The sequence below is a fragment of the Apteryx mantelli genome, chromosome 3 (genome assembly GCF_036417845.1).
Source record: "Apteryx mantelli isolate bAptMan1 chromosome 3, bAptMan1.hap1, whole genome shotgun sequence".
NCBI lineage: Eukaryota > Metazoa > Chordata > Aves > Apterygiformes > Apterygidae > Apteryx > Apteryx mantelli.
Window position 1 is genome coordinate 140,595,487 of NC_089980.1, and position 27,693 is coordinate 140,623,179.

Sequence of the window (27,693 nt, forward strand, 5' to 3'; positions counted from 1 at the left end):
GCATCGTGCAGCCAGGTTAGCTCTGGGCTGTGGCTAGTGCCCACACCTCTGTGCAGCAGACACAAACTGGCTCCAGAGACTTCTCCCTTGCTCCATAAGCAACGGTCTGTGCTCAGCTGAGCCATCTCAGGCTAAATGGAGAGGCAGCAGGGCCCAAGTACTGCAATCACATGGCAGAAGCCAACTTCTCACCCTGAGCAGCAGCCAATACCCCAAAGCACCCTGAGACACCAGGACCAGCATTCTCTTCCCAGGCCCACCCTCCTCACCCCCCACCTCCAGGAAATAACCAAGGACCAAAGTACAGCTACGTTTTCTGGGCTTTTAGTTTGAAAAAGTATTGATTGAAAGTGTACAACAGAACAAGGTGTGGCAGCAGCACCACAACTAGATTGTTTCACAAATAAAAACAGAAAGGGCCTTAAATAATCGGGGTGCAGATTAAAAAACCTCAACAGTGAAAAAGTTCTTCCCTCCAAACAAAAAGTCACAGGCACAGAAATGGCAACAACCACATGGAAACAACTGGGGGGATATCCTTCTAACCACAGGGCTCTGTGTTAACAGGCTGCCACCTGCGGCAGGCTCCTGCACCGTGGCTGGCAGTGGCTCCCGCGTGCAGCTCGGCCCCGGCTCACTCTTTGGAATGGTTACAAATGAACAGTGTGACATGCCCTTGCTAACCAGACCCGCCCCCCACCCCCCAACTGGGACACGGACAAACAAGGCCTCTGCTAAGGCTAAAAAAAGGACAAGACTTTGGAGTCTTGAGTTCAGCATGTTTAAGAAACAAGAGTCTGGTGAGCGCACAGCAAAGTCTCTGTGCCAGGCCTGCTATTCCAGCTTGGTCTTCTTGCTGTTATCGCTGCCATTCTCTTCTGCTGGTGCTGCCGTGTCCTCCAGTTTCCGTTTCCCACTTTCAGCAGGGATGTGCGTGTTACGGGGTTTGAAGCTGATAATGATGCAGGTCATGTTATCACAGCCAGTGCCATCCCCTGAGGTGTCCGGAGCCAAACACTGATCCAGCAGCTGAGGAGAAACAGGACAGGACAAGTTAGCAGAGTACACAGAGATAGCACTCTGAATGACTTGAGACATTGGGCCCATTTTATCAGTTGACAGCAGCTTAGGATTGCCATGCCAGAGTGGTGTGTGCTGGGCTCAAATCCCATACTGACTGCAACCCAGCAAGGGACAAAAACAGCCCCAGCAGCCCTGGTGTTCTGAAAGCGGACAGAAACTCCTGTCTGACAGACACCTAGAGATCAGAGCCATCAGTCAGGGCGCCACAGGAACTGGGTCCCAGAATCCAGATGCATCTCCACTCCTGTACCAATCAGGGTAGCAGCCCTAGGCACTGTCAGACACCCCAAGCACTGAACAAACCAGTCTGATGGAGACGGAGGCTGGAGTCAGGCATGAAGCTGGGATGCAGAAACACAGCAAGCTGAAGGGATGACAGAGTCTGGTGGGGTGGGCTCTGGTCCTTACCTCTTCTACAATGGAGGAGAGCGGCCTCAGGACTCCATTTTCATCCTTTTGGGTGATCTTGGACTGGATGAAATCCACCACTTCCTGGCTGCTCATCACATTCCTGCAGAGGGTGGAAAGATTAGAGGGGCTAGTGGAGAGAGCAGCCACGCCATGCTCCCTGACTCCCTCCCACACTGTGCTGTCCTGAGAGTGCCCCGCTGTGGCAGGGAGCTGATGGGAACAAGGCTGTGTGCAGTGAGGAACAAGAGGATTCAGAGCTCAGCACACGGTCATGTCCCTCCAGTTAGGAACAACCCCTCAGGGGCCCACCTTAACTCTCTGAGGGTATGGGGAACAAACGGCTAATTAGCACCCAGGACCCTTGGGGCTTCCTGAGGCCCAGCCCAGAAGAAATACTGGGGTAGTGGTGCCCAAGAGGCAAGCTGCTCCCCCACACTACCCACCAGATTCCATCGCAGGCAATGACCATGAAGTCGTGGTCATCATTTATTGTCAGCACTTTGATGTCAGGCAAGGCAGAGATCATCTGTTCTTCTGGAGGCAGGTTCTTGTTTCGCTTGTAGAAGTGATCGCCTGTAGCAGAGCAGAGGATCACTTTCTGCTGTGATTCGCCCCGGCAATGCTGCCTACCCCTGGAGAGCAGGAAACACTGCCCTGCCAAGGGGCAGCCCCAGCAGAATCTGCGCTAGCACTCCCACAGCCAGAGCAGATGAGGCCACGGGTGCACCAGATCAAGGGAAATTTGCCACACATCCAAGGCATCAGCTCAGGTGAGCCAACACACTGTTACCATATGACAGGAGAGAGGTGCCTTTCCCAGTTCAGCATCTCCTCACCCCAAACCAAGTGCCACTTCCCCAATTTCTGCGGCCAGCCCAGGCCAGCACATGGCATCTGATGCCAGCTAAGAGATCCTGCGGCATCACTCATGAGGTGAGCTATCCTCTAGGACACGTCTTGGAGTAGGATTTGCAGCTTACGCCAGCACTAGCTTGAGTTTGCTGTCATAACATCAGGTGCTCATTATCCAGATGTTTCAGTGCAAGACCCTACCTGGCAGCCCACACAGCCTGGTCTTCCCAAGTCCTCATTAGCCAAAGTTCACTTGAGAAAACTGATCCTCAGCTCTGACTAGCAGGGTCACCTACAGTCACATCCCAGAAAAGGACTTCTAGAAGGCAGAAAGGCCAGTGTCTCCCTAGAGAAACAGACTCCCAGTTTCCCTCCTAAAAGTGTTTAATCACTTTCCCCTGATAATTATTTCAATGTTTTTAGTCTTTTTGCACAAGAGGTCTCCACTCAGGCCCTCAGTTGCTGACATTTCCTTCCCTTCCCTGTGTATTTTCTAGTATATTCTTGGTGTCATTCACAGCCCTTTTCTTAATGCCTCCCAGCATCTCATCTGCTCAAATTGAGGCCATTCACTGGGCCAAGACCTTGTTTGGCTGCTCACAGACATACCCAGTCTCCTGAGCTGTTAATTATTCCCATGCTACTCATAAGAGGCTGAAAGATGAGTACCAACAGCAGTCAGGTGCTGCCTGAAGGAGGAAAATGGAGCTTATGCAATTAAAGGGCAAGTATGGCTCAAGAACAAATGGGCTCAAACTGGTATAAAGTTAGGTCCTCAAGAAGCAGCATACCAAGGTCCTTGAACAGCCTCCTAATGAGAGCAGTAGAGGGAAAAATCCTCCCTGCTCACAAATCAACAGCCATTTTGAGACAATTTATTTGAGGTGGTCTCCGACAATCTGGCCATGAGCACAACAGCCTTGGAGTCCTCACACACTGTGTCCTGCACTGGAGCCTGGCAGATGCTGCTCTTTCCATTGATGTCTGTCAATTTCAGTAAACATGGAAATTCATGGTAATTTTTCTCTAATTAGACTGAAATCTCACCATGTCAAATATTCAATAGGCTCTAGGCATCATCCAATTAAAAATGCTCCTAAAACTTTGAGGTGGGCGAGTGCTGGAAGCATGGATGAACAGGCCAAAGCACCCTGAGGGCAGGCGTGCCAGCATTCACCCCCAGAATTGCTCACCAATTGCCCTGGAGAGGTTGAGACCACCATTCACTCTGCCATCCATGGTGACCTTGCCACCAGCATTCTTTATCCTGGCCAGCTCTACTTCATCCTCTGGCTTGTGGTCATATGACATGTCCACAGCTTTGCCGCCTTCTGACACCACACAGCGAGAGTCTCCGGCGTTAGCCACAATGAGCTGCTTGCCCCGGATAAGGGCCACGACTGCAGTTGTCCCGCTGTCAGAACCAGGCTGCAAGAAACAAATTGTTTTGCTGAAACCCCTTTCTATTGCTCTGTATCAGGTCATAAGGGAACAAGCACTAGCCATCACTGGCCCAGCAGCGCCCCAGACTCTGAGGTGCTCCACCTCACCCTCTCTTTCCGGAGGCACACACAGGGTGACGGAGGGAAGCCCGAGGAAGTGTGGAACAGTAGGAGTGTGTTCATTGAGAGGCATGGTGGAGTGACACCTCCCTTCTAGCCTCACAGACTGTCAATGGTTCAGGATCCTCCTGTGTTCAACATGTCCTGTTGCATCCTCAGCTTTAATGCAGCAACTCCAGCCCCACCCCAGGTCAAGCAGGAGCCACTCTGCAAGCCAAGACTTCTCTCCAAAGAGAGAAGGTTGGCACCTCAGAAGCTGCAGCGTCCTTTCCCTGAGGTCCTGGATCCCTGGTCTGTCGGCCAGCATTGCCATGGGCTGGCAAGCCACAGCCTCAGCCAGGCAAAAGGCAACATGCTGCCTGAGAACAGCAGTGCCAGCAGAGCAGTCCCACTACTGTCATGTGCTCCCCTTCCATGCCACCTTCCACAGTGTTTTCTAAACGAACCCTGCAGTGGGGTCAACCTCTTCTGATCTCAACCTGCTGCCCAGGTCCATGCACTATCCCCGCTCCTCCTCAGCCTTTTGTAAAGGGCAAATTCAGGCTGTCAACAGCCGCGTTCAGCCTCAGGAAAACAAAAGGGACTTTTTCCCTGGTCAAAGGGAAATAATGCCCTGCCAAGCCCCCCTACATGCTCTTCACTCCACACTATGGGGCAGAACACAGGAACAGGGTGTGCACCTCCTCTTTCCCCTCCATGCCTGGTAACAACATTTCCTCCTCTTCATCCTCATCCTCCTCAGCTTCTTCGGTGTCATCTTCATCATCTTCATTCTCTGCCTCTTCACTACTGTAACCATCTTCATCTTCACTGCATTCCTGCAAGAAATGAGATATACCACTAGGAATCACACAGGACACTACCAGTGCCCTCCCCAGACAACTGGTCCCTCCATCCTAGGGACAGAGGATAAATTCACCCCAGAATAAGAGTGAGATGACCTGGCAGGTTTTTCCCACACCTGATGTCTACAAACAGAGCAGCTGCTTTCAACTACCACAGTGAATGGAGGGACAGTACATGCAGCAAGACCAGGGGTATCCATCATGGCTGCTGCAGAGATGAGGATGTTTCCCTCAGGGTTGTCCAAACAATCCCCAACATTCCCATGAGATGGTCTCAAAGTATCAGCCTGAAAATCCTACTCCTAGGACAGACCTAGGATGAGCCAGAGACTTGTAGCTCAAGCACCACAGCAAGCAATGCATTCCTGCCCAGGCAGAAGGCCATTCTTTCCCAGTGCTGTTTCCTACCTCACTGTCTTCCTCCTCTTCCTCAACCTCATCTGACTCATCCTCACTGTCCTCAAAAAATTTGGATTTGGTTGTGCGCTGGGGCTTTCCCGTAGAGGAGCAGGAGGGCCCGGCCTCCCCAGTAGAAGAGGTGACGGCCTCGTCACCTTTGCCTAGTTCAGGCTTCTGCAGAGCAGGGCTGTTGCCTCCAGTGCTGGCTTTGTCTGAGGTGGAGGAAATACCCGTGACTTCTTCGTCTGGCTTCCCATTCTTCCTCTCCTTGTGGTCGATTAGCTCCCCTGGGTCAGCCTCTCCATTCATATTTGACTCCCCATCATGCTGCTTGCCTGTCCCCTCTGCAGCGCTCTCCCCAGGTGGAACTAAGGACTTGTTTTTGAGGTTCTTGGTGCAGTTTTGTCCGTAACGCGTGAGAAGCTCCTCAATGGTCATTGTGGCTTCTTCATGCAGAAGAGCAGCTTCCTCATTATCCACTAAAAATGGAAAGGGGGAGGGGGACGAGGGCAAAGAGGATCAGAAAGCAGGACACACAACCATAGCAGCAGCTGTGCAGCACATGCTGGGTTCAGCAGTGAGCTGCCCTGGCTGGAGGTTGCTATTGCAAACGTGTTCCAGCAATGCTCAACATGCTGATCATTAGCAGGCACAGCCAGACACAGTCAGCCCTGCATGGTCCCACAGAGCTCCCAGGCTTTGCAGATGAACAATATGCAAATGGCAGAGGAAATGGCTTCTAACCACTGCTGATACATGCAATCTGCAAGTTATCCTAGCGCCTCAGGCCTCTGATGCTATCTGACTGATTGTAGGCAGCACAGAAGCGTTTAAGTTGGAGGTAAAGTCAGAGGGCAAAGAGCCTCATATTTTACCAGTGCGGGCTCAAACGAGCCATGGGGGAAGCAAACAGACCGCTTTCATGTGCGGATTTGTTCATTAATATTGCAACTGAGAACAAGTTTTCATTACAGCAGTTGCTCCACAGGCCTTAGGCTCAGGGATCCCAAACAGCTGTAATCTAGACACTGACAAACAGACGATAGAATAGCTTTAGGTAGTGAATGCATCATCTCCCCAGAAGGATACCAGACAGAAAAAAAGGATGATTTTCCCTAAACTATGAACCAAGGATCAGAAACTCCATTGGTATCAGGTAAAGTCCCATTGTTTCCCTGTGACATGCTCTCAGTTATCATTTCCTTTGCTAATTAATACAAAAAGAAAAAGAAACAGCCCTATTTAGAATGCTACTGAAAACAGAAAAAACAAAACTTTGTGCCCATCAGCGTGCCCATCAGTGAGGGCCAACAAACTCAGCATTTTCAGACAGACACATTTAAGGCGACAGCATTCCTTTACATCTGCTTCAAGGCTAGTCACAAGATATTCAGCTGGAAGCAGCAGAGGATTCTGCCCTGGGATTCACCTAGCTAGCTTCCTGATCTGGCAAGTATTTCCTGGTGGAAAGCACGTTTGCTTCTTTTGAAATAAATAAATAAAAAAAAAGTGTTGAAAAGAGACAGGAATCTAACACAATCCTGTCTGCAGCTTGTGTCTACCACCTGCCCAGGAGAGCTAAACAGGGGACATCATACTGTTTCACTTCCACAACTTAGTCCAGTTTCCAGCTCAGGGATTTCTGACACATCCTAGAGCTCTGCACCCTGTGGAGGAAGCCCTATGAAGAACTGTGACAAACTGGTTTACTATTCATAGGATTAAGCTACCAAATGAATCAGACTCCCCCTAGTACCCACCCAAAACAACAGACAATGCGGGGTGTGCGCGTGTGGGTGCACACACACGCTCAGATTCAGCTGAAATTTAACTGGGCAACTTCGACAGCAAACCCTTCTGCTAAAGACGACCTGGCCCAGTTGCTCTTAATCCCCGGCCTGGAGGTACAGTCTTGTCTATTCCATGGCATCTGACTTACCATCATCTTCATCAGCAACTTTCTCCTTCTCATCTTCGTCATCTTGGGGCCGCCCAGCCATCTGAGAGAGCTCTTTAATCACCTCCTCAGTGGTGAGCTTGGCATCTATGGCTAAGAAAGCATCTTCCAGGGCCTACATATAAACACAGACACAGAGGTGTGCACAATTTCATCTTCTTTATAGGATGCCTGTGAGTCATGCTGTGTGGTCAAGTCTTCCAGAACACGGACCATATGGGGGCCCAAGATGGGACAGCATTCAAAGCCGCTGCAGGGAACAGCTCAGCACACAGACTCTCCTGCTCAGCAGACAGACTCATCGCAGTCAGTGAGCACAGCCAGCTTGGGATCAACAAAGCACAACACTTGGGGGTCTTAGCCATTTAGCCAGAGCCACAAACTGATTTAAGTTTGCTTTGTAGGCTATCCTCAATCTGGATCTAAACAGAAGCTTCTAGAGGGACTGCATTCCTCTCAACCACTGCTACATATTCCTGTGCCAACCCAAAGGATACCAGATGCCAGATCAGGCATTACTACTATGAGGGAGAATTACTAGAGCAGGCTCACTTGGTGGAGGCAAGACATGAACACCATGCCTCAACAGCACGCTGCTTAGTGCTAAGGAAAACAGAACAAAATCCTTAGCTGGAACAACAGTCTGCAAGTTAAAAACAAAACAAAAAAACCACCATGAGGAGGAAAACAGACAGTTTATCTTTGAAAATACAACCAACACTTGGTGTACCTCCCAGAGATGAGGAAGGGAAACAAACAGAGACAACCTTGGAAGACAGGGCAGGCATTTTGGAGGGACAAGGCACTACATGAGTATTGGGTACCTAGCAAAGGCTTTTTCCTGCTTTCATGCCTACACTTGCCCCAGGGCAGTGCTAGATTCTTACCTTTTGCAGTTTGCCTTCCTTATAGGCCTTCTGGTCCTTGATTATCTCGGGGAGATACTTGGCACAGTACAGGGCAACTTCTTCCCCTGAAAGAGAGCAGAAGTCACTTAAAGAGGCTGGTACTCTCAGCGGCAAAAGGTTGCTCTTGAGCAACTGAAATCCTGAGGCAATCTAGGGACACAAACCAGAACTAATCTGGACAAGGAAAAGTCAGCCAGCAGACTGCTGACGAGGTCACTTATACTGCCCAGCAGGCTGTATCTCCAAAACAGCAGGATTTGCTGATGATCCCTGGCAAACCTCAAAGAGTTCTTACCCATCAGGTTTGGCCAACGCTATAAGCTTTCCAAAGGGGAGTTTAGGTACATTTTGGCCATTAAGCCAAGTGTTTAGGCCCATTCTACCTAGAAAGCTCTGTTTTCTCATGTAAGTGCAGGTATAAACAAGGAGCAGGGGAAATGGAAGCTTTTGGTGAATGTAAACACTCTCACAGAGCATTAATGACGTGATGAGCAGCAGAAAAAATGAGTATTATGTATTCTAGTATGTGTTCTAGACCAATGACAAAGAGATGCCACAGCCTTGAGATAAACCTTTGAGGAAGATCGGGGTCCTGATCAGCAGGATAGTCACCTTGGTACAGGAAGATGTGTGTGTGCAAGGCATGGATGAAAGGTGCCCAGAACACCAGGTGGCAGAGAGCACAGGGGATAACTCAGACTGAAAGACAACATCACAAACTGAGTGCCCACAATGAAGGATTCTTAAAAGCCAAAAACATTCTTGTAGCTCAGTAACAAATACTGTCAAGTACACAACAGAGCACAGAAGACATTTTTGTGATCATGAAATGATGATTTTTCCCAACCCAAGAAGATGCTATTAGGAGAGGAAGAAGCTGAAATGGAGTGAAGGATTGTGAATTTCTGTAGTTCAGCTCAGCAAGGGGGACCATTAAGTGCAGCTCAAGCTGAAAGAAATCAATTTAGTAATTAATGTTTTGATGCAAGAGGCAAAGAACTACCTAGGTCATAGGACTCTGGCTCACAGGTCACAGGAAAGGAAAATCAGAACTAGAAATTGAGAAACAAACTAAATGACAACCACAGAGGAGAGGCAGAGAGGGGAGCAGGACAGGATGCAGGCAGATGGAGGTACTGCTGAACGGTCCAGCAGCATGCCTCACCCTGCGCTGGATGAGCCATTCTCTATCAGGAGCATAAGAAGGGTTGGCATGAGTGGGCAGAGCAGAGCTCGAGACCCCCTCCGCACACTGCAGGCTTTTCTATGGCTACAGATTAACGTAAGAAAGCCAAGTGTGTTCCCTCCCCGCTGGCTACAAGGGTAAGGTCTTTTACAGCAAAGTTGTATCAGCCAGTCAGTTCTTGATTCCCTGATAGTACATCCCAGTTTCCCTCCCATTCTTCCAGCCAGAGTCTGCACAGGCAGCTGGGCTGGAAGAGAAGCAATGCACACATGGGCAAAGCTCTGTGAAGGAAGGGGAGTGGGGGGATGGAGGGAAGGTATGAGAAGGGTTGGGAAGTAGCTACCCATGAGCTCAGCAGAGGATACAGACCAAGAGATGAAAGGAGAGACAGAGGGAACATACTGGGAAGTGAAGAGGTGGTGAGATTTCAGAGAAAGAAACAGCAGACAAGACTTTTCAAATGTGTCTGCAGAAAGGGGGATCAACCTTGCAAAACGGCTGCTGATAAAATAGCACTGCAGAAAGTTCAATGCTATGGATCTAGAAAACAGGGAGACTGAGCTATGTTCTAACCAAGCTCTCCAAAATGCAGAGTTGGAAGAAGTGGGGACAAAGAGCTGGAAGAGCACAGAAAAACAAATTATTCAAGAGAAACAGGAGTGACACTAGCACTTTTAATGAGAACTTAAGAGGGAAAACCAAGGTAATGTGACAAATTACAGACCTGGCACAAAAAAATAGAAGACTGGCACTTACAGATTCTCAAATGAAAAGGACTGGAAGCTAATGTCCATTAACATGGGATTACAGAAAGCAGATCTTGCCAAGCCAGCTCAACTCCTGCTCTTTTTGATTGATAAAACTAAGTGTGCTGATCTAACAGATTTAAGCATGGTATATAACTTCATACTAGACAGCACTTTGCTGAAAAAGTGAAACAAATTTTCAAGACAGCACATGCTGAATGGGTTAAAAAACTGTCAATTATCAGTCATGAGATGAAACTGAACAAGGAATCATACCGGAATATGTGTTTATATGCAATATTGAAGGACCGGTCCAGAGAATACTGTAACATTTTTATCTAAAAGCCAAAATAAAAAATAACTTGCATGCGACGGAAGGGGTGGCAAATAATGATGGTGACAGGTCCTCCAGATCACTTGATGAGCTGAATATAAGCAAATGGCATATGTTAGCATGGCTAAAAGTAGTCATGGAGCAAAACACTGTGCAAGACTGGATAGGGAATTCCCTCCCAGGAAGCAGATGCTCTGAACCCATGTTTGCAGTTTGCAGCAGTACTGCTTCAGCAGATGCCTTCTACATCTGCTCATTCCCATGACAGCCTTACCTCTGTGCTGGCACACCAGTCAGCGTAAGGCCATACAGTGAATCAGATTAGGAAAACTGACCTGGAAGAAAAACACTGCAAAAATTTGCCCCGTGTCCACAGCTGAATCAGTTCTTCTTCCAGTTCACCATGTGGCTGCTGTGATGTGCTCATACTGGCACTCATGCTGATGCAAGAAGGAGAGTGAGCAGAAGCTGCTCAGAAAGGCACGGCCACTGAGGGGCATAGCCTTGGACTGCGGTAAGTAATCACCTAACATATTTGAATGCTCTACTAGATGGTCCTGGAAGAACAGGTCAGGAGCATACTACATGCATTCTTTTATTTAGAGTGAAAATTAGCAGACCTTGCAGGCCATGAAACTGTGGCCCTGAAGCACTTGCAGAGAACACTGACAGCTGTGATGTCCTTGTTCATATGACAGGGATCCAGCTGAGCAGCCTGGCCCCAAAGACTGCTGTGATGGTATGCTGCAGGGACACAGGGCCTGTGCTGCAAGCAAAACAGTTCTAGGGGAGTCCTAGGACTCAGCCAGCACTTTGGTTTAGATGCTGACATCAGAGCTAGGCAGTCCCATAAAAAGGTTTGACCAGTAAGCAAGGTGGTGCATTGAGCATCCCATAGTAGTCGGGGGGAGAGGGGACAGTAAAACTGCAGAAAGGTCTAATCCAAAACCAGAAACTGCAAGACATGGAACAGGTCAAGCGGGCTGCTGACATGACTGCCGGTTATTGCAAGGGGCAGCTGTTATCTCTGCTTTCCCTTTCAACATGTAATCATTGCTGCCTGCTCAATCTGGGTCAGCACGACGGCTCTGACATCTGACTTCTGTCTACCTCCTCATCCCATTTTGACACCGCCCAGGGCACTGAACTGCATCATCCAGGGTGTATGACAGGAGACACATAGGTGGGTCATCTGCATGCGAGGCACGCTGCACCCTGCGGCTCTTCTGTGGCTTCCCCGATGGCCTTATACAAATGCTGAACAGGACAGGGGTGGGTAAAAGTACAGGGGTGGGTCAGCTGTACCCAGCAACTGTTCTAGCAGAAGATCATTTGTCACACAGCTACCTGCTGAGATCAGAAAGGGAGAAGAGAATGACCGAAGGGTAGCCCTGAGCCTGCCCAGCAGGATCTGCAGATGAGGCAGCGGCACTGTGCAGTCTGTGCTACTGGAAGCAGCTGACAGATCTAATAATACCAGCGAGGATAACTGATCACCCACCAGCTGGAAAAAGTCATTGACAATCTTCGTGCCAAAGCTAGGCCTGTACAGCCCAACAAGGGCTTTTCTTCACAGCAACAGGTAGCCTGGTGTGAAAAAGACACTAACAGCTTTGCAGTCTTGGGCCCAGTAGTTCCTCCATAACCAGACAGGGCCCTGAGACAGTGCACAGCTTGTAGGATGAAGCCCTGCAGAAGCTTGGCAGCACTGCACAAATTAATACAAGAGAAAGACCTTGCTATGTCACCACAGAAGCAGAAAGTCAGCCCTAATCTGAAAGACCTTGACAATTAGGCAAGTCATTTATTTGAAACAGGGACGCTGAGGCTAAACAGCAATCCAGGAACCTCTGGTGCACCTGGCTGCGGTCACTCAAAACAAATTCCTGTTAGAGAACTCGTAGGTGCCACAGAAGACAAGGAACTTTGGCTGCTTCCCACACAGCTCCAGCACAAGATTTAACAACAGACTTTTTTGCTGCAGCTGATGAACCTTTACGCAGGACCCCTGCTACCAGTCTCCTAGATTTTGTTCTTCATCAGTTGCAGGTCACCCACAAACCAGGCCACTGTCTATGAGAATAGCTGGTAGTGACGATACCCTTGGCTCCCTTGGACAAAAGACAGAATGCGCTCACTTACAGTGTTTTAACCAAAATGTCCAGGGAAACAAGACTGTCCTTCAGAGCCCTCTAGCTACTGAAAAATGATCCATCAAAATGAGTCCTCAGAACTAACAGATACATGTCTCTTTGGTGCAAAGAAGGCAGCAATCAGCCCAGCACACAGACCTCAGATACAGTTGTTTGCAGCAGTCCCAGGTGAGATCTAATGGGCAGCCAGTTTTACAAGCTACCTCAAAGAAGCCCAGTGCTGCCACGACAGCCAGAAAAACTGGACCGGCTCAAGGAATTCATCCTTTACATGGAGACAAAAGCTACTAAAATACTCTGTCTTGGCACCTCTGAACCTGTCACAGGTTCAGAAACCTGTCAGTTTCCTCTCACTGTCCAAAGCCTCTGTAAGGGTGCAATGGAGGATTCAGCTCTGCTCCAGATCCTGACTTGCACAGAGTGGACACCCTGTATCAGGGCCAGCTGTGGAGAGGGAACCTTTCTGTAGTTTAGCCTAGATGCAATCAGTATAATTACCCTGGTGGAGGCTAACAGCTCTTTTCAGTTTGTTATGCAACATACTACTAAGCTGGTTACACTTGTGTTAAAATTGGCCCATCCACCACGTTTTATCAAGACCTCATCTTCGTTAAATATCAAGCGTCTTACTTCTGACGACTCAGGCTCAGGATAGGGATGGGGGTGGCAGCAGCAGGGCCAAAGAACCAGATAAAAAAAAGCTGATTTAGACACCTCAGTCACGCATGGTACTCCTTATCATTGTCTTTCCCTGCCAATTCCACCAGGGATCAAAGGATTCAACAGCCTGCAGCACTGGCATTAGGGAGGAGAACACCTATCAAAGAGACAGCAGTTGAAACTGAGTAACAGTGACTCCTTGGACAGGCCATAGGGATCTCAGAGCAAAATAACTCCCCCACTCTTTTTCCAGCCACTCACTACTTTTCTTTGATGGTGCCTTACCTACTACAGCACTTTCTCAAAATTTAGATTTCCCTCACTACTGCAATTACTGTGTTCTACACACAAATTTACTCTATTATGGCTGTATACAGAAGCAACAGACAACCTACAGTGATTCTGTGATTCTACCACAGAATCACAGAATGGTTGAGGTTGGAAGGGACCTCAGGAGATCGTCTGCGTCCAACCCCCCTGCTCAAGCAGGGTCACCTAGAGCACGTTGCACAGGATCATGTCCGGGCGGGTTTTGAATATCTCCAGAGAAGGAGAGTCCACAACCTCTCTGGGCAACCTGTTCCAGTGCTCTGTCACCCTCATCTGCCCAGCCAGTCATTCCACCATAGAAGGCTATCAGGTTGGTTCAGCATGATTTCCCCTTGGTGAAGCCATGCTGACTACTCCTGATCACCTTCTGGTCCTCCACATGCTTAGAGATGGCCTCCAGGATGAGCTGCTCCATCACCTTCCCAGGGATGCAGGTGAGGCTGACTGGCCTGTGGTTCCCTGGGTCCTCCTCCTTGCCCTTTTTGAAGACTGGGGTGACACTGGCTTTCTTCCAGTCCTCAGGCACCTCTCCTCTTCTCCATGACCTTTCCAAGAGGATGGAGAGTGGCGTAGCAATAACATCCACCAGCTCCCTCAGCACTCGTGGGTGCATCCCATCAGGGCCCATGGATTTGTGGGTGTCAGGTTTGCCTAAATGATCTCTAACCCGATCCTCCTCAACCAAGGGAAAGTCTTCCTTTCTCCAGACTTTCTCTTGTCTCCAGGGTCTGGGATTCCTGAGGGCTGGCCTGAGCAGTAGAGACTGAAGCAAAGGCGGCATTCAGTAACTCTGCCTTCTCTGCATCCTTTGTCACCAGGGCACCCACCCCATTAACCATTCTCTTTGACACTACCCCCCCTTCCTCCTAGGGCCCCAACCCATGGGATTCCTCCAAGTAGGTCCCTGAAGAGGCCAAAGGTTGCTCTCCTCAAGTCCAGGGTTGCGATGCTACTCATTGCCCTGCTTCCTCCTCGCAGCATCCTCAACTCCACCATCTCCTGGTCACTGCAGCCAAGGCTGCCCCTGACCTTCACATCTCCAACCAGTCCTTCCTTGTTTGTTAGTACAAGGTCCAGCAGCGCACCTCTCCTCGTTGCCTCCTCCACCACCTGTGTCAAAAAGTTGGCACCAATGCTCTGCAGGAACCTCTGGGACTCTTTGTGCCTAGCTGTGTTGTCTTTCCAGCAGATATCAGGGTTGTTGAAGACCCCAGTGAGAACCAGGGCCTGGGATTATGAGGCTACTTCCAGCTGTCTGTAGAAAGCCTCATCGACTTCCTCTTCCTGATCAGGTGGCCTGTAGTAAACACCCACAACAGGGTCACCCATGCTAGCCTGCCCTTTAATCCTTACCCATAAGCTCTCGACTCGCTCTTCATCCACCCCTAGGCACAGCTCGATACATTCCAGTTGCTCTCTCACATAAAGAGCAACTCCACCACCTTGCTTTCCTGGCCTGTCTTTCCTAAAAAGCATGTAGCCATCCATGACAGCACTCCAGTCACACGAGCTATCCCACCATGTCTCTGTAATTGCAATGAGATCATGACCCTGCGACTGCACACAGATCTCTAATTCTTCCTGTTTATTCCCCATGCTGCATGCATTGGTGTACAAGCATTTCAGAGAGGTGATCGAGCATGCAGGTTTCCCAGCAGGGATACAAGAGGATCCTCCATAGCCATGTCCTGTGTGTACTTGCCTGGCTGCATGCACCTGCTGGAGGCATCCCAACTTCAGCTGTCTTTTGCCAACTACCCTGGCACTATAACTCTCCCTTTCCCTCGTCTTTCCTAGTTTTAAAGCCCTCCTTACCAGGTTGGCCAACCTGCTGGCAAAGACACTTGTGCTCCGCTTAGTGAGGTGGATCCCATCTCTCCCAAGCAGTTGTCGATCTTCAGACTGGGTCCCATGGTCATAGAAACCAAAACCCTGTTGCCAACACCAGCAGTGCAGCCAGTTGTTAACTTGGAAAGTCCATCTCCTCCTCCTCCTCTCATCCATCCCCCTCACTGGCAGGATTGAGGAGATGACGACCTGGGCTCCCAGACTCTTGACCACCATCCCCAGAGCTCTGAAATCCTGCTTGATGGTCTCCAGTTTGTCCTTGGTATCATTAGCGCCCACATGGAAGAGCAGCAGAAGGTAATAGTCTGAAGCGTGGACAAGCCTTGGCAGTCTTTGTATGACATCTTGTATTTGAGCCCCTGGCAGGCAACAAACCTCTCTAGACAAGAGATCAGGTCAGCAGATCGGTGCCTCCATCCCCTGCAGCAGGGAGTCACCCACAGCAATCACTTGCCGCTTCTTCCAGGTGTTCCCACAAGGCACAGGGTCTGTTGTCCCAGTTACTTCCCTTGAAGCCATGTCCAGCTCCTCCTCATCCTGGAGGGCACTAAACCTGTTCTTCAGCTGCAAGTCCTTGGGAGGAGTAGGAGCCTTTCTCCTCCTACGAGAAGTGACCAGTTTCCAGCCTTCTTCTATAGTGTTATGTACTGTTTCACATGGCACAGAACCCTCCGGCAACTCCACTGCTGTGGGGGGTTGGGTCTCCTGGAGCTGTATGGTCTCGAGAATACCCTATCTCCTGTTCATCCTCTCAGATGCTACGCAGCCTACTGACTTCCTCCCCTAACTCCCTTACCTGAGGACACAACTTGTCAACAGCAGCACACCTCCTGCAGGAGAGCTGACTGTCAGCCCAGGCCTCATGGAGAGGCCCCAAGCACTCCCTGCAGCCCGAGACCTGTAGGGCTGCATCAGCTGTCAGAGGGTCTGTCTGGGTCCAAGCCTCTGACACAGTCGATGCAGTGACTCCAACAGCTACTGAGGAATGTGCTCTGCAGCGTGTCATGACCATACCTGAGGAAGCGTACGCTGCTGGGAATGAAAATGAAGGTGCCTTCTTGTGCCCTTCTGCGCAAACTGCTGCATCTGTTTGATGCCTCTGCTGCACAAACTGCTGCATCTGTTCACCATGCTCTAGGCCTGGCTCTTATATAGGCCTCTCCCTAGCACTGACTCACAGGCTGCTTGACCCGCCCTAATCAAGGGCCACCTGGATCAAAGGCCCCAACTCCCTCTGGTCAGAGGTAACCAAGAAAGCTCGTTAGCGGCAGCTACATCTAGTTAGAGCTTCTCCCAGGAGAAGTCAGGGCCTCCTGTAGCTGTCCTTGCCTAGCTCCCCTTTCCTGCTCACAGCAATCACCTTCTAGTTCCTCGGGGGTCCCCAGAAAGCCCCACAACTTCCAACAAGGTCCTCAAAAGTTCTAAGCAGAGTCCAGACACTGCTGCACAAACTGCTGCGTCTGTTCGCTGCCTCTGTTAGCTGCGCTCTCATGATAAAATATTTCCAAAATCACTGATGCTCACCTGGGCATCAGAAGTGACTGAAAGCCTCAGAATCATCTGTGGGCAATGAGGTAAGTGCTCAGGGCTAAATAGTTGCCTAGGCAGACCTACAGCAAATGGTTCTGGTCAGCCTACACCTGTAAGAAACATTTGAAACATTTCCAGAAAAATGGTATTAAGTTTGGAAGAGCCCTCTGAAGCACAAAGACTGAAATGAAGAGCAATAAAACAGGATGACTTTTTCTGAAGATGCAAGCACCCAGGAGACAGAAATAATTTTGTTTAAGGAAAAGAAGGATGAGCATGTGAGTACAATATAACAAAACAAAGAAAATGTGAGGAAACACAGGCTCTTCCCTTCACCAAGGTGGGTGAGACCACGAGACTGTCTTCCCCAGAGGAAGGAATGAAATCTATTGGCTTATAACTTCCAGACAAGGCTCTACACACTCCAAGGTGCATTTTAAACTGCAATAGGAGTCCTGGAGCTGACTGTTTTAGAACAGTAGGAAAGAGAAAACCTCACCAAATACAATTTCCATTTCTCCACAGTGGCCCAAGAATTGGGAAAGTGTAGCCTTCGGCTGACAGAGGAGAGGCAGAGGTTCAGAAGCAGGCCTTGATATTCGTTGCTGTGGAGGGCTTTCAGCCATCAGTGACTTCAAAAAACCTTCAGGGACTGAACACTTACAGTACAGAATTATTCATATATAAACCAACAATGAATTCAGGCTCACATTTTCCATGTATCCAACACAAAACCCACTGCAAAACTTTCAAATGCTCTGTGAATCATTTTATTACTGTTTCTTAGAAGGGAAGCATCCAGCTAAGTAACGCCAAAGCCTCAGCTGCATTTCCTGCTTAATGTGATACAGATGCAGGAGGAAGGTCTTCAGGAGCCTGAAGTAAAACCTAGAGAATGTGTAAAACTGAACTCAGTCAAAAAATAAATGTTTGGAAGATTTTTTGGAGAGTGACTTTTATGTTCCTACAAAATTATATAAAAAATGGTGAAGCTTTTGATCGCCAGAGAGTGTATGGAGATTTCATGCTGCCTGAAAGACCAGGCAGAAAGGTGAAAGCATACATTAGAAAGTTCACATCTCAGAGCATATTTCTGCACAGCTAAATGCCACTGCCAAAAACTATGTCTGATGCAGTTCTAAAAGCAGGAGTTACATTCAGATGAAATATGGAACAAAATCCATTTATCTTGGCATTCTGGGCAAGGCTGGCTCTAGAGAACCTAAGACTGAGCTGGAATCTTACTGCAGTAAGATTTCTCCACCTCCAGGAACACAGGCTTGAATATGACACGTGAAGACAAGAATGGGCAGCAACCTCGAGGCAGGGACCCTAGAAATCTAGGCAAGACAAAGGCATCCAGAGATAAAAATTCCCAGATCAAATCTTTTCAGTGTGTGTACATGCAGACCCAAACCCATCCTATCTTGCCTTCACAAGGCTGAAATTAAATCCGACTCTGGGATCTGATGCATATTTAAATACATACACGCAATTTGAATATACAATAAGCTTAGAGTCAAATAATATAAATAAGCTAGCTACCAACAAATACCACAGAATCCCTATGGATTGGAATAGTATGCCGAAATAGGAAAAGAAAACTATTAGGACTATAGCATTAACTTCCACCCTGAGACAATGACAATGAGAGCAGAATACTGAGATAGATCATAAAGAATGAAGACAAAGAACATGGTAAGAGAGTTCAATCACTCTGCACACAAACTGGAAAAATTTACAACAGCTTTTGCTGTACTCAAATTAAATACCTACCCTGATAGGACCATAAAGTAAGGAAAAACCTCGCTATGAGATTCTCATCTCCAAAAAGGGAAGTAACATAAAAATGAAGAGACTTGCTAAAACAAAATTAAAAGGAACAGTTAAAAATAAGACATCTGTATGTAGCAGATGATCAAAAGCACCATACTGGATGTGCAGAGTAACTGTATGTCAGTCTCCCAAGATTGGAGGTGGGGGGGGACTGCATGCAACAGGGCAGGTGAAAATGAGCATGAGGCAGGCTATTAGAATGCAAAAACCAGCAGTATCTTTCAAAAAGTGGAAGTCTTGTCCAGATGGGGAAAAGATAAGAAAAAAAATCTGATGGGTTAAATGGAAAACTAAGTAGTGAAAATAAAATTTCAAGGAACAACTTGCAAATTACAAAATAATAAAAGCTTTTCCAAACACACCTGGAGCTGGAAGCTTACTAGACAGTTTATAAGGCTGATGGATGAATAAGGTATAAAAGAAAAGCTAAATTCATTCTTTGCACTGGCAGCTATCCTAATAAAGTTTAGGGGGGTATCCGCCCTAAAACCCTTCTTTTCCACGGGACAAACCTGAGGAATTGTATCAATCTAAAGAAATAACGCATCAGTAAAATCATACAAAAGTAGGGGCGGACTAAATGGTTTTGAGGTCCTTTAATATTCCATCCTTAGAGGCAGGATCAGCTATATTTGTATGCTTCCTGATAAGGTTTGCTTGGGAACAGCTTTAGAGCCTCAGTCACTGGAAATCTAAAAGACAGGTTTGAAATCTATCACAGTGCTTTGCCATCCTGATTAGCATCTTGCCCTAATGTCTACCTTGAACCTTTCCTACTGCATTTTAAAAAAACATTACTTCATGTACTACACTAATGAGAATGTTACAAGAGTGTCAAATGTCTTTCTAAAAGAACTCATGAAATAAATTGCTTCTCAGCTATTAGGAAGGTCTGCTATTCTGATCTTAAAGAAAAACAGACTGGTTTGACATGATTTATTCTTGACCAGTTTTTGCTAGCTGTTACTAATCTTCATATCTGCTAGATGCTTACAAACTATTCCTGAAATTCTGCAAGAAATGATGTTAAGCTGAATGGCTGCTAAATCCCTACATTCTTTTCTACTCTGTCCTTCTCTGCTTTTCAAGACAAACCTATCATCCAATAGTTCTCAGAGATGATCTTGGAGATAACAGCACTTATTCCACTCAGTTCCCTGAATACCCTAGAATGAAGTTCAGGCTGAAAAATAATTTGAAAACATTTAATCTACTTAAATGCTTCAGACTGATATCATATCTTTTGAACAGCTATTAAGCTTGCCAGTTGCCTACTCAGATTGACCTTTTTATTAAGAAACACTGCAAAAAAAGTCTTAAACTCTTATTTACAAATTGGCAGAATCAGACGATACTCAGTTCCAAAGGAACTCGCATATGAAAGTGCCAAACCACGAACTGGGGTAGGTAACTTTATTGCTTATATCAGCTCCAGTGTCAGAAAAATGGAAGGCATAAAGATGACACCAAAAATAAATTAAAAAGGCCTCAGAGTGGTGGAAATTTTGTTCACAACACTGTAGACCAGCACATCTGGTTTCTGTACCCAGAAAACAGCAGAAATTAGCAGATACATGCATACATATGGTGGAATGGGGGAGAATAAATATACACCCAAGAATGTCACAAACTGATGAGAGCTTTTTCAGAGTCAATGAGCAGGTGAAAATAGGTAGTCTAGTTGATATATATATATATACACACACACACACACACACACAGATTTTCATTAAAACTTTCAAATAAGTCATCAAATGTTTACATAATAAGCTGCCATGGGAAAAGAGGTAAGGTTTGATAGCAGCAAACAGTTTGCCAAATGGAGGATGACTACTGTTAGAGTCCCTTGAAAATTTGCATTGTTCAACATCTACATAAATAATCTGGAAAAGAGGGTCAGGAAAGAGTGATGGATCATTCAGCATAGTCAAAACTAAAATCACTTGCAAAACGTTACAACAGGATCTTATGCTTCTACATTACATTGGCAGATGAAATTCCTCACTGACAATTGCAGAGAGATGAACATGAAAAAAAGACAACCAACCCACACATGCACATTGGATGGACTCAAACACAGCTATTACCACTCAGGAAAGATCTGGCAGACACTGTGGACAGATCTCTGAAAATGTCAACTCACTGTCTAGTTGTACCAAACAGCTAATAGGATGTTAGGAATTGCTAGTAAAGGAACCAAGAACAAAGCAGAAAACACCTATGTCACAATGAATCCATGATACATCTGTATCTTGAAAGCTATATGCAGTTCTATTCATCCTAACTAAAAGCATGCTGCAGAGCTAGAACCTCCTCCTCCCCCTCCAAAAAAAGAGAAAGGGACAAATATAGTTAAAACAATACAATGCCTGGAATCCATGGCTATGCGCAAAATCAGTAGCCTAATGAGTGCCATGGCCCAGGCATTTCATCACCTATGCTAAAAATTACTAGAATGGTCCGTGGCACACTTTTGCCCTAAGCCAGTTAGCACTCCCTCAAGTAATTTCTGGACACAGTTCAGGATGTAGTAGGGGCCAAGGACCAACAGCCAGTTTGGATGCAGCCAAACTATTCTAAATGCTAAGAGAGCTTAATAGCATGGATGTGGCCAGACTCTGCCAGCTGGCCTCAGGGCCAGAAAACGGGCTTTGCTGTTATTGAATTTACTGTTACAGATACAGCTGTGTGAGCAGACACAAGTTTAAGAATCTTCTGACTGGAAGGAAGGACATACAGTCCAAAAATATGAAAGTGAAAAGTGGTAACAGTGATTATTCACTAATTTCTTGTAACAGACGAGTTGGGAAGTTGCAGTGAAGTTATCATGCAGCAAATTTTGATCAAAGTATTTTTTTTCAAACAAAAATAATTGTTATATATAAAACAGCCTATGCAAATGACTACCAAAACTATAAACTAGTTTAAAACGCAACTAGACAAATTTATGAAGAGTTCATCAAGAAAACTCCAGCTATCCACAAGATAATATAGCTGAAATCTCTAGCTCAGGGAGCCCTTAAGTGGGGAATGGATGCTGGGAAGGTATGCCAGGGAATGGATCTCCCTCTTCTGTTTTAAAAACAAACAAACAAACAAAAAAACCCACTTCCCCTGAGAAACCAGTACTGGCAACCACCAGAACATCTGACTAGAGTCAGATTTTTGGTCTAATCTCACATGGCCTTTCTTATGGCCACTCTTCTGTGACTATGCTGTCTGACTCACCTACCAAGAAAATAAATGGTCATTCTTAGAGGATCTTTAGAAGGTGGAATGTAAGTCTCATTGCAATTCTGCATCAAACTATGACCTTTCTTCTAGAAACCCTAAGAGACATTCACAGCCTTACTCAGTGATATCTATCAAAGAAAATGCTTCCCAAGAAGAAGAAGGATTTCTAAGGATAGTTAGATGCTTGCTCCAGTAGCCATGGCAGCAGCCACTTTCACTGAGCCACCTGGAAGAGCAACAGTGAAGAACTCCCGAGAGAACAAGAGAACCGTACCTCCATGTCCATCGTAGACTGAGAACATGGCTGTTTCACTGTCCAGCTCGGGTATGCAATTGTGCGCATCCTGAAAGAGAGAGCAAAAGTCTGAATGACGTGGATTGCAATAGGCTCAGCAGAGAACTGGGAGAAAGGAGCATGTAGGCGATGAGCACTGACATGGGGATTCTCAGAGCTAGAGGGAAAGCAAAAATAGTGAGAAAGCTTCCTCACATGTTCTAAAAAAGCTTATCCAGTGAGCGCTCTTCTTTGAGGAAGGGGCACAGATCTTTAACATTATGGTGCTCTCTGTGCTAGAGCAGTAGTTAAGCCCTGTTACTACCTCTCAGACTGTACTTCAGACTCCCTCAGTTCCCCAGTACAGCAGCTCTGGATATTGCCAAGCACAAGCCAGAATCAAACTCCTCTGCCTATACTGCTGTCTGCCCCTGTACCTGCAAGGCCTCCATTACTGTAATATCTCACGGTGCTTAAAGCACAGGAGGCAGTGAGCTGTGCTCCACTATACGAACAGGTACCTAGGCTGAGGTTTGTCTAACAGAGTTAAACACAGAAATACAAATTGTCCTGCTGCTGATACACTGGTAACTTCCCCCATGCAGACAAATGCAACTTGCTCAGGATCACCTCTGGAGTCTGGCCATTCCCACAGATGCTCCCTCTTCTCCAGGTCTTGCCAAACAAGAGCCACGCAACCTGAAGCCAAAAGGTCAAATACGGAGCCTCCCGACCTCAGGCCTACAATGCAGCGGTACACTCGGCCTTTGCTTGTGCTTGTCTGGGTGAATACAGTCACAGATTGTCTACCCCAGCGAAAAGAGAGCCATACAGTACACGGGATTACCACATTCAACGAGAACGAACACTGGGCTGGAAAACCTTTTCCCCCCTCAGAGCATCTGGGATGAAGGCTCCTTCCTGCTCTGCTTGTTGTGTGGCATGCTCCTGGGAAGGCACCAGGCCTCAGGCAGTTACCTGACGAGAAAGGCAAAGAGCTTGCCCTCTCTCAAGTGTTCTTTAAGCAGTGAAGCAAAGGGACATATCAACCAGTCAACTAACAGCACTAAACCAAAGTACAAAACCAAGTTTCACTTCCTGAGGCAAGTCAGGTGTTTTGGTTCTGCCAACTGTCCAGAAACCCCCAGAATCTCCTGAGGCAAACCAGATAGGTGTGTCCCAGGACATTTTGGGGTACAAATGCAGAACCCTGTCAAGCCTTTCTCTGTACATGCTCCCAAACTACAAGAATGAATAATATGAAAGCTATACACACAAAACCGCCTGTCTCTCCACAAGAGCTCATCGGGAAAAGCAGATTTTAAAGGCACCACCCAGATTTTATAGCCAGGTGCCTGACCTCTTTCATCCTTGGGGTCAGCAAACCAAACCTGGCTATTCTAGCACCAAGCCCAGAACTGATGGATAGACTGAACATGTCTTTTAACCCCCCTCAGCTAATTTTCTAACATTCCCTGAAGTGCAAGTCTCATCCTACCAACTTACAGCCTGACTGCCCCCCACATGTCTTTGTTCAAAAGCAATTATATGATATTTTAAACAACGTGATCTAGAGTAGTCCATCCTTGCCATAGTTCAAGTTCATCACCTGAAAATTAAATGAGCTACAGGTGCCCCAAAACGGCAGGCTCTACAGTATGGATGGACACACTGCCAACCACAGCATAAAATTTCTGTATACACAGAGTCACACTTGGTTGCTGCACAGAGAAGCATCTGTTGAGCTTTTCTACTCTTTTATTGTAGGACTCCTTTGATAACTAAATGTGATTTGTGAGCTCTTCACCCTTCAGAGTGCCACAGCCTTACAAAGGAGAACTCCACTCCCTTGCGATTCCTATCAAGTGTTAATGAAAACAGAAAAGGAGAGGTTCTGGCTTTACGCAGCACCTAGTGCAATGGAACCACCTAACACTGTGATGAAAACAATAGCTGAAGGGGCAAATTATGATCTTAGTTCAAAAGAAAAAAAATGACTCAACTATAACTTTAGCAATTTAACCAGAGAGTTCACTGGCCAACAGATGAATATAAGGATATACAAAAAAACCAGCACTTGTGTGGTCACTTTTTAGAGCATTTACAGAAGCTAGAGAGACAGAAAAAACACAACAAAGTAACTGGGATAATTCCCAGGTGACTAAGCAGCAGTTTAATTAGAGCGAGTAAAGCAAATGCTGCTGGGAAGGAAATCTAACATTGGCAGCAAAAATGGTCTTTTATTTCATTTGTACAGCACTCACCACAACGTGTCCTGATCCTGGACCAGGGCATTGCTGTCAAGGGGGGCAGACAAACAAGGCCAGCATACGTTGGCAGGAGACAGTTCAGTTCCCTGACTGCAGACAGAGCTTGCTCTAAGCTGCTTTGAACACAGCTATGAGCACTAGCAGTGCAGGAAGCCTGACAGCACACAGATACCTGGCATTTTCAGTGCTAAGACCAGTTCAGAGAGCATCTGATTGACCATTAAGCTGCCGGCACAAGAAGAGGCTGTCGGCTGTGAATCTCACCCTTCCTTCAAGGCCTGGTAAACTGTCTGCAGCTGACTGTCCTCTTCAGAAAGAGCAAGAGAGGTCATGAAGCCTGGTTGCCAGCAGCCCCTTCCATATCAGTTTGCTGCTATCTAGCAATGTGGCTGAGCTCATACTACAGCCTTTCCCTCAGGGTGGCACGATTTTAGGTCTCTCCCAACTACCTCACTGGTTATTAGAACTGGAAACCAGTATGTTTGAAAAGTCAAACATCAGATTCAGTTGAAATTAGCAAACAAGTTAAAACAGATAGCTATTTTGACAAATCTCCAGAATTTGAATCAAATTCTTGCATTTTTTGAGGCAAGGAGCTCTTTCTGAGCTCAAGAAGAGTGAAATGATGCTGTACATGGGGGGCCTCAATGTCTCATCTTAAGAGTTCCAGTCAGAGCCAAAGAGCTCAGAAAGATCCAGTGCATCTACTTCCAAAATGCCTCCTGTACACCCCACTTTATCCCTGAGCGCTCCTCTCTCTATTGTAATTCAGCTTTTTCCCTTCTTCTTAGTCACTTGTAGTACCGAATGCTATTTTTTGGTCCCCTTATTCTTTATCTAAAAAATTTCTTATTCACAAAGTAACCTCTCTGGACTAAGAATGGATAGTTTTTATACATTTGTTCAGAGGCTGCATACTTCCATTGCCTGGGTGCTCCTAAAACATAAATTAAAGCTAACAGATAACTCCTTTCCACAAACTTCTACTGTCCACAGATACCTGCTTCCACCACCTGCGCACACTCTGACTGGCTTCACTAACATAACCCATAACTCAAGCCTTAAACGTACGCTAACAGAATACTCAAAACTTTCTCCAATCCTTACAGAAGGGTGAGAGTAAAATTAAACATGAAGAAAAGGAAATACACAAACCAAGAGGAGATATAGAGAAGAATACACAACTCTAGAATGCAAGAAAATGCAACAGAACTGTCAAATTCTGCTTGGCTGTACACGAAACAATGAACAGTTTCTCTTTTGTCACAGACTTAGGAGAAACTTGCAGCAGTTCAACTCATAACACAAGGACTTCTGCCATCATCTCATTTTTGTGATAACATAGCTAAACCACGTCTACATCAATGCCCTCAGTGCTGCTTCTGCCAGCAGGGAGATATGCCAAAGATGTTGGGTAGCGCAGAAAAAACAGCTGCAAGCTCTGGGCCTCATCCAATTTCCATAAAGGTCAATGGCAGCAAGAGCATGCCTCGAAGAAGTGAAATTATGAGCTGACTTCTCACCAGCGGGAGGACTACTTTAGCCCACCAGTGTTATAAACAGTGGCAACTCTCTGCCCTCCCTCATCCAAAACTGTGCCCTTAAAATGCTTTCAGCCTCTGCGCACCACAGTTCACAGAACACTGCCTGCATTCAGCCTCTCACACACGAGCTAACGCCTTGCGGAGATTATATCGTACATCACCTCAATGCTCCAATAACATCTCTATGCCACATTTCACCTGTACAGAGGTCACCAGAACGGACAGACTGAGACCCAAGCACCAATTCTTCTGCCTCAGAAACTAGAGCCCACAGTTTCATAAAGCTCCAATGCACAAAGAAAGGAAGAAAAGCATTGTCACTGTTTTGTTACCAGTAAGATTGCTGTAACATTTCAGTAGCAATAAAATATCTGATAGCATGGCTCACAAAATTATTATTGCAAAAATCAATCCTCAGTGGTCTGAATGGGACAGCCTCTCCAAGGTAGCCAAAGGGCTGCAAACAAGAAGGCTGCTTTCACAGATGTACCCTGGTGGCTGCAGGGACCACTATTCATCCTTACTTAATTTAGGTTGTTTGCTAGTTGCCTGGAAGGAAGAATAAACCAGCACATTAATGGTATTCACAGAGAGCATTAAATTCAAAGAACTAGGAACTGCTAGCAAGGCAGAGAAGTAATCCAAGCAGACATATGTTGGCCTTATACAAGCAGCTTTACAAAGCAGTTCCTACAAACTCCACCATCGGGAAGAGTTCAGACAAACAGCTGACTCCTTCAGCCAAACAGATAGTTCATCTGTCTCACAAGCCTAGCTGATATGGTGGTAAAGCCAGGCCTGGTTACAGGAGACTTAGGTGAGAGCAGGAACGAGAAATTTTCCAGTAGATTTCCCTAGAAAAGAATAAGAACAGGGAGAGAGAACAACGACACCAAAACTTCATTTCCACTTGGAAAGAAAAGCAAAGGTTTGGCATTTCTCATCTACCCGGTCAGTGTACCCCTGGCACCAGACTGTCCCTTGCCCCGCCGCTGCGCCCAAGTGTCTCGTTTCCCGCTGGGATTCCCCGGGCCCTCGGAGCCATCCCAGGGAGGGGGAACAAGGAACCGCCGAAGCGGGGCGGTTTCCCGCGAGGTCACGGCGTGAGGCCGCCGCAGCCCCGGGGAGGGCGGCGGGGAGGAGCCCCCCCCCCCAGCTCGCAGCCCGGCGGCCGCGCCGCCGCCCCGCGCTCACCTCCATGGAGACGCGCCAGCCCTGCATGGCGCTGAAGCCGAAGTGCAGCGGGCGCGGCCCGAGCCCGGCCCCGTCCCCCGAGCTCTTCACCGTGTTAGGCTGCGACAGGTAGGCGCCCATGGCGGCGCGGCGGGCTCCGCCGGCGGGCCCGGCGGCCGTGCGCGGGGGGGCGGCGGCGGGCGCGGCGGCAGCCGGGCCGCACCGGACCGGAGCGGGCGGCACCGGGCGGCGCGAGCGGCCCAGCGCGGGCGGCGAGGCAGCGGGGGAGGCGGGACCACCCACCAGCGAGCCGCCGAGCGGAAGTAGCGCGGCCGGAAGCGCGGGCTATAGAGTCGCACTTGGGGGAGGGCGCGCAGCCCGCCGCGCGGGCGAGGCAGAGCGGCCGGAAGTGCTAGCCATAGAGACGAGCAGAGCCTAGCGCGGCCGAGTGAGAAACGTGGTCCCGCTGCGCGGCCGTGGGGCCCGGGGGCTTCCGCCCGCTCTTTCCCCTCCGCCCCCCCGTATGGTGCGTGGGCCTCGCCTCCCACCAGGCCCAGG

The 27,693-nt window shown here is 47.6% G+C and overlaps 1 protein-coding gene across 1 annotated transcript; it reads right to left on the reverse strand.

Annotated features, from left to right (window-relative positions):
• Window positions 1-308: 308 nt before the first annotated feature.
• PPM1G (protein phosphatase, Mg2+/Mn2+ dependent 1G) lies at window positions 309-27,314 on the reverse strand. The gene is made up of 10 exons (XM_067294539.1): window positions 27,157-27,314; window positions 22,149-22,218; window positions 7,997-8,082; window positions 7,092-7,224; window positions 5,162-5,631; window positions 4,589-4,726; window positions 3,540-3,774; window positions 1,938-2,067; window positions 1,492-1,594; window positions 309-1,029 (listed from the first exon to the last, which is right to left on the reverse strand). The coding sequence occupies exons 1-10, from the start codon at window positions 27,274-27,276 to the stop codon at window positions 835-837; spliced, it is 1,680 nt and encodes a 559-aa protein (XP_067150640.1). The 5' UTR covers window positions 27,277-27,314; the 3' UTR covers window positions 309-834.
• Between the last annotated feature and the right edge of the window lie 379 nt (window positions 27,315-27,693).

Excerpts from the sequence above, each read along its gene's own strand:
- PPM1G (XM_067294539.1), bottom strand. The coding sequence starts at position 27,276 with ATGGGCGCCTACCTGTCGCAGCCTAACACGGTGAAGAGCTCGGGGGAC. Across the intron at positions 7,225-7,996 it reads AGGAAGGCAAACTGCAAAAG|GCCCTGGAAGATGCTTTCTT; the intron begins GTAAGAATCTAG and ends GTTTATATGTAG. Across the intron at positions 1,030-1,491 it reads TCTCCTCCATTGTAGAAGAG|CTGCTGGATCAGTGTTTGGC; the intron begins GTAAGGACCAGA and ends GTTTCTCCTCAG.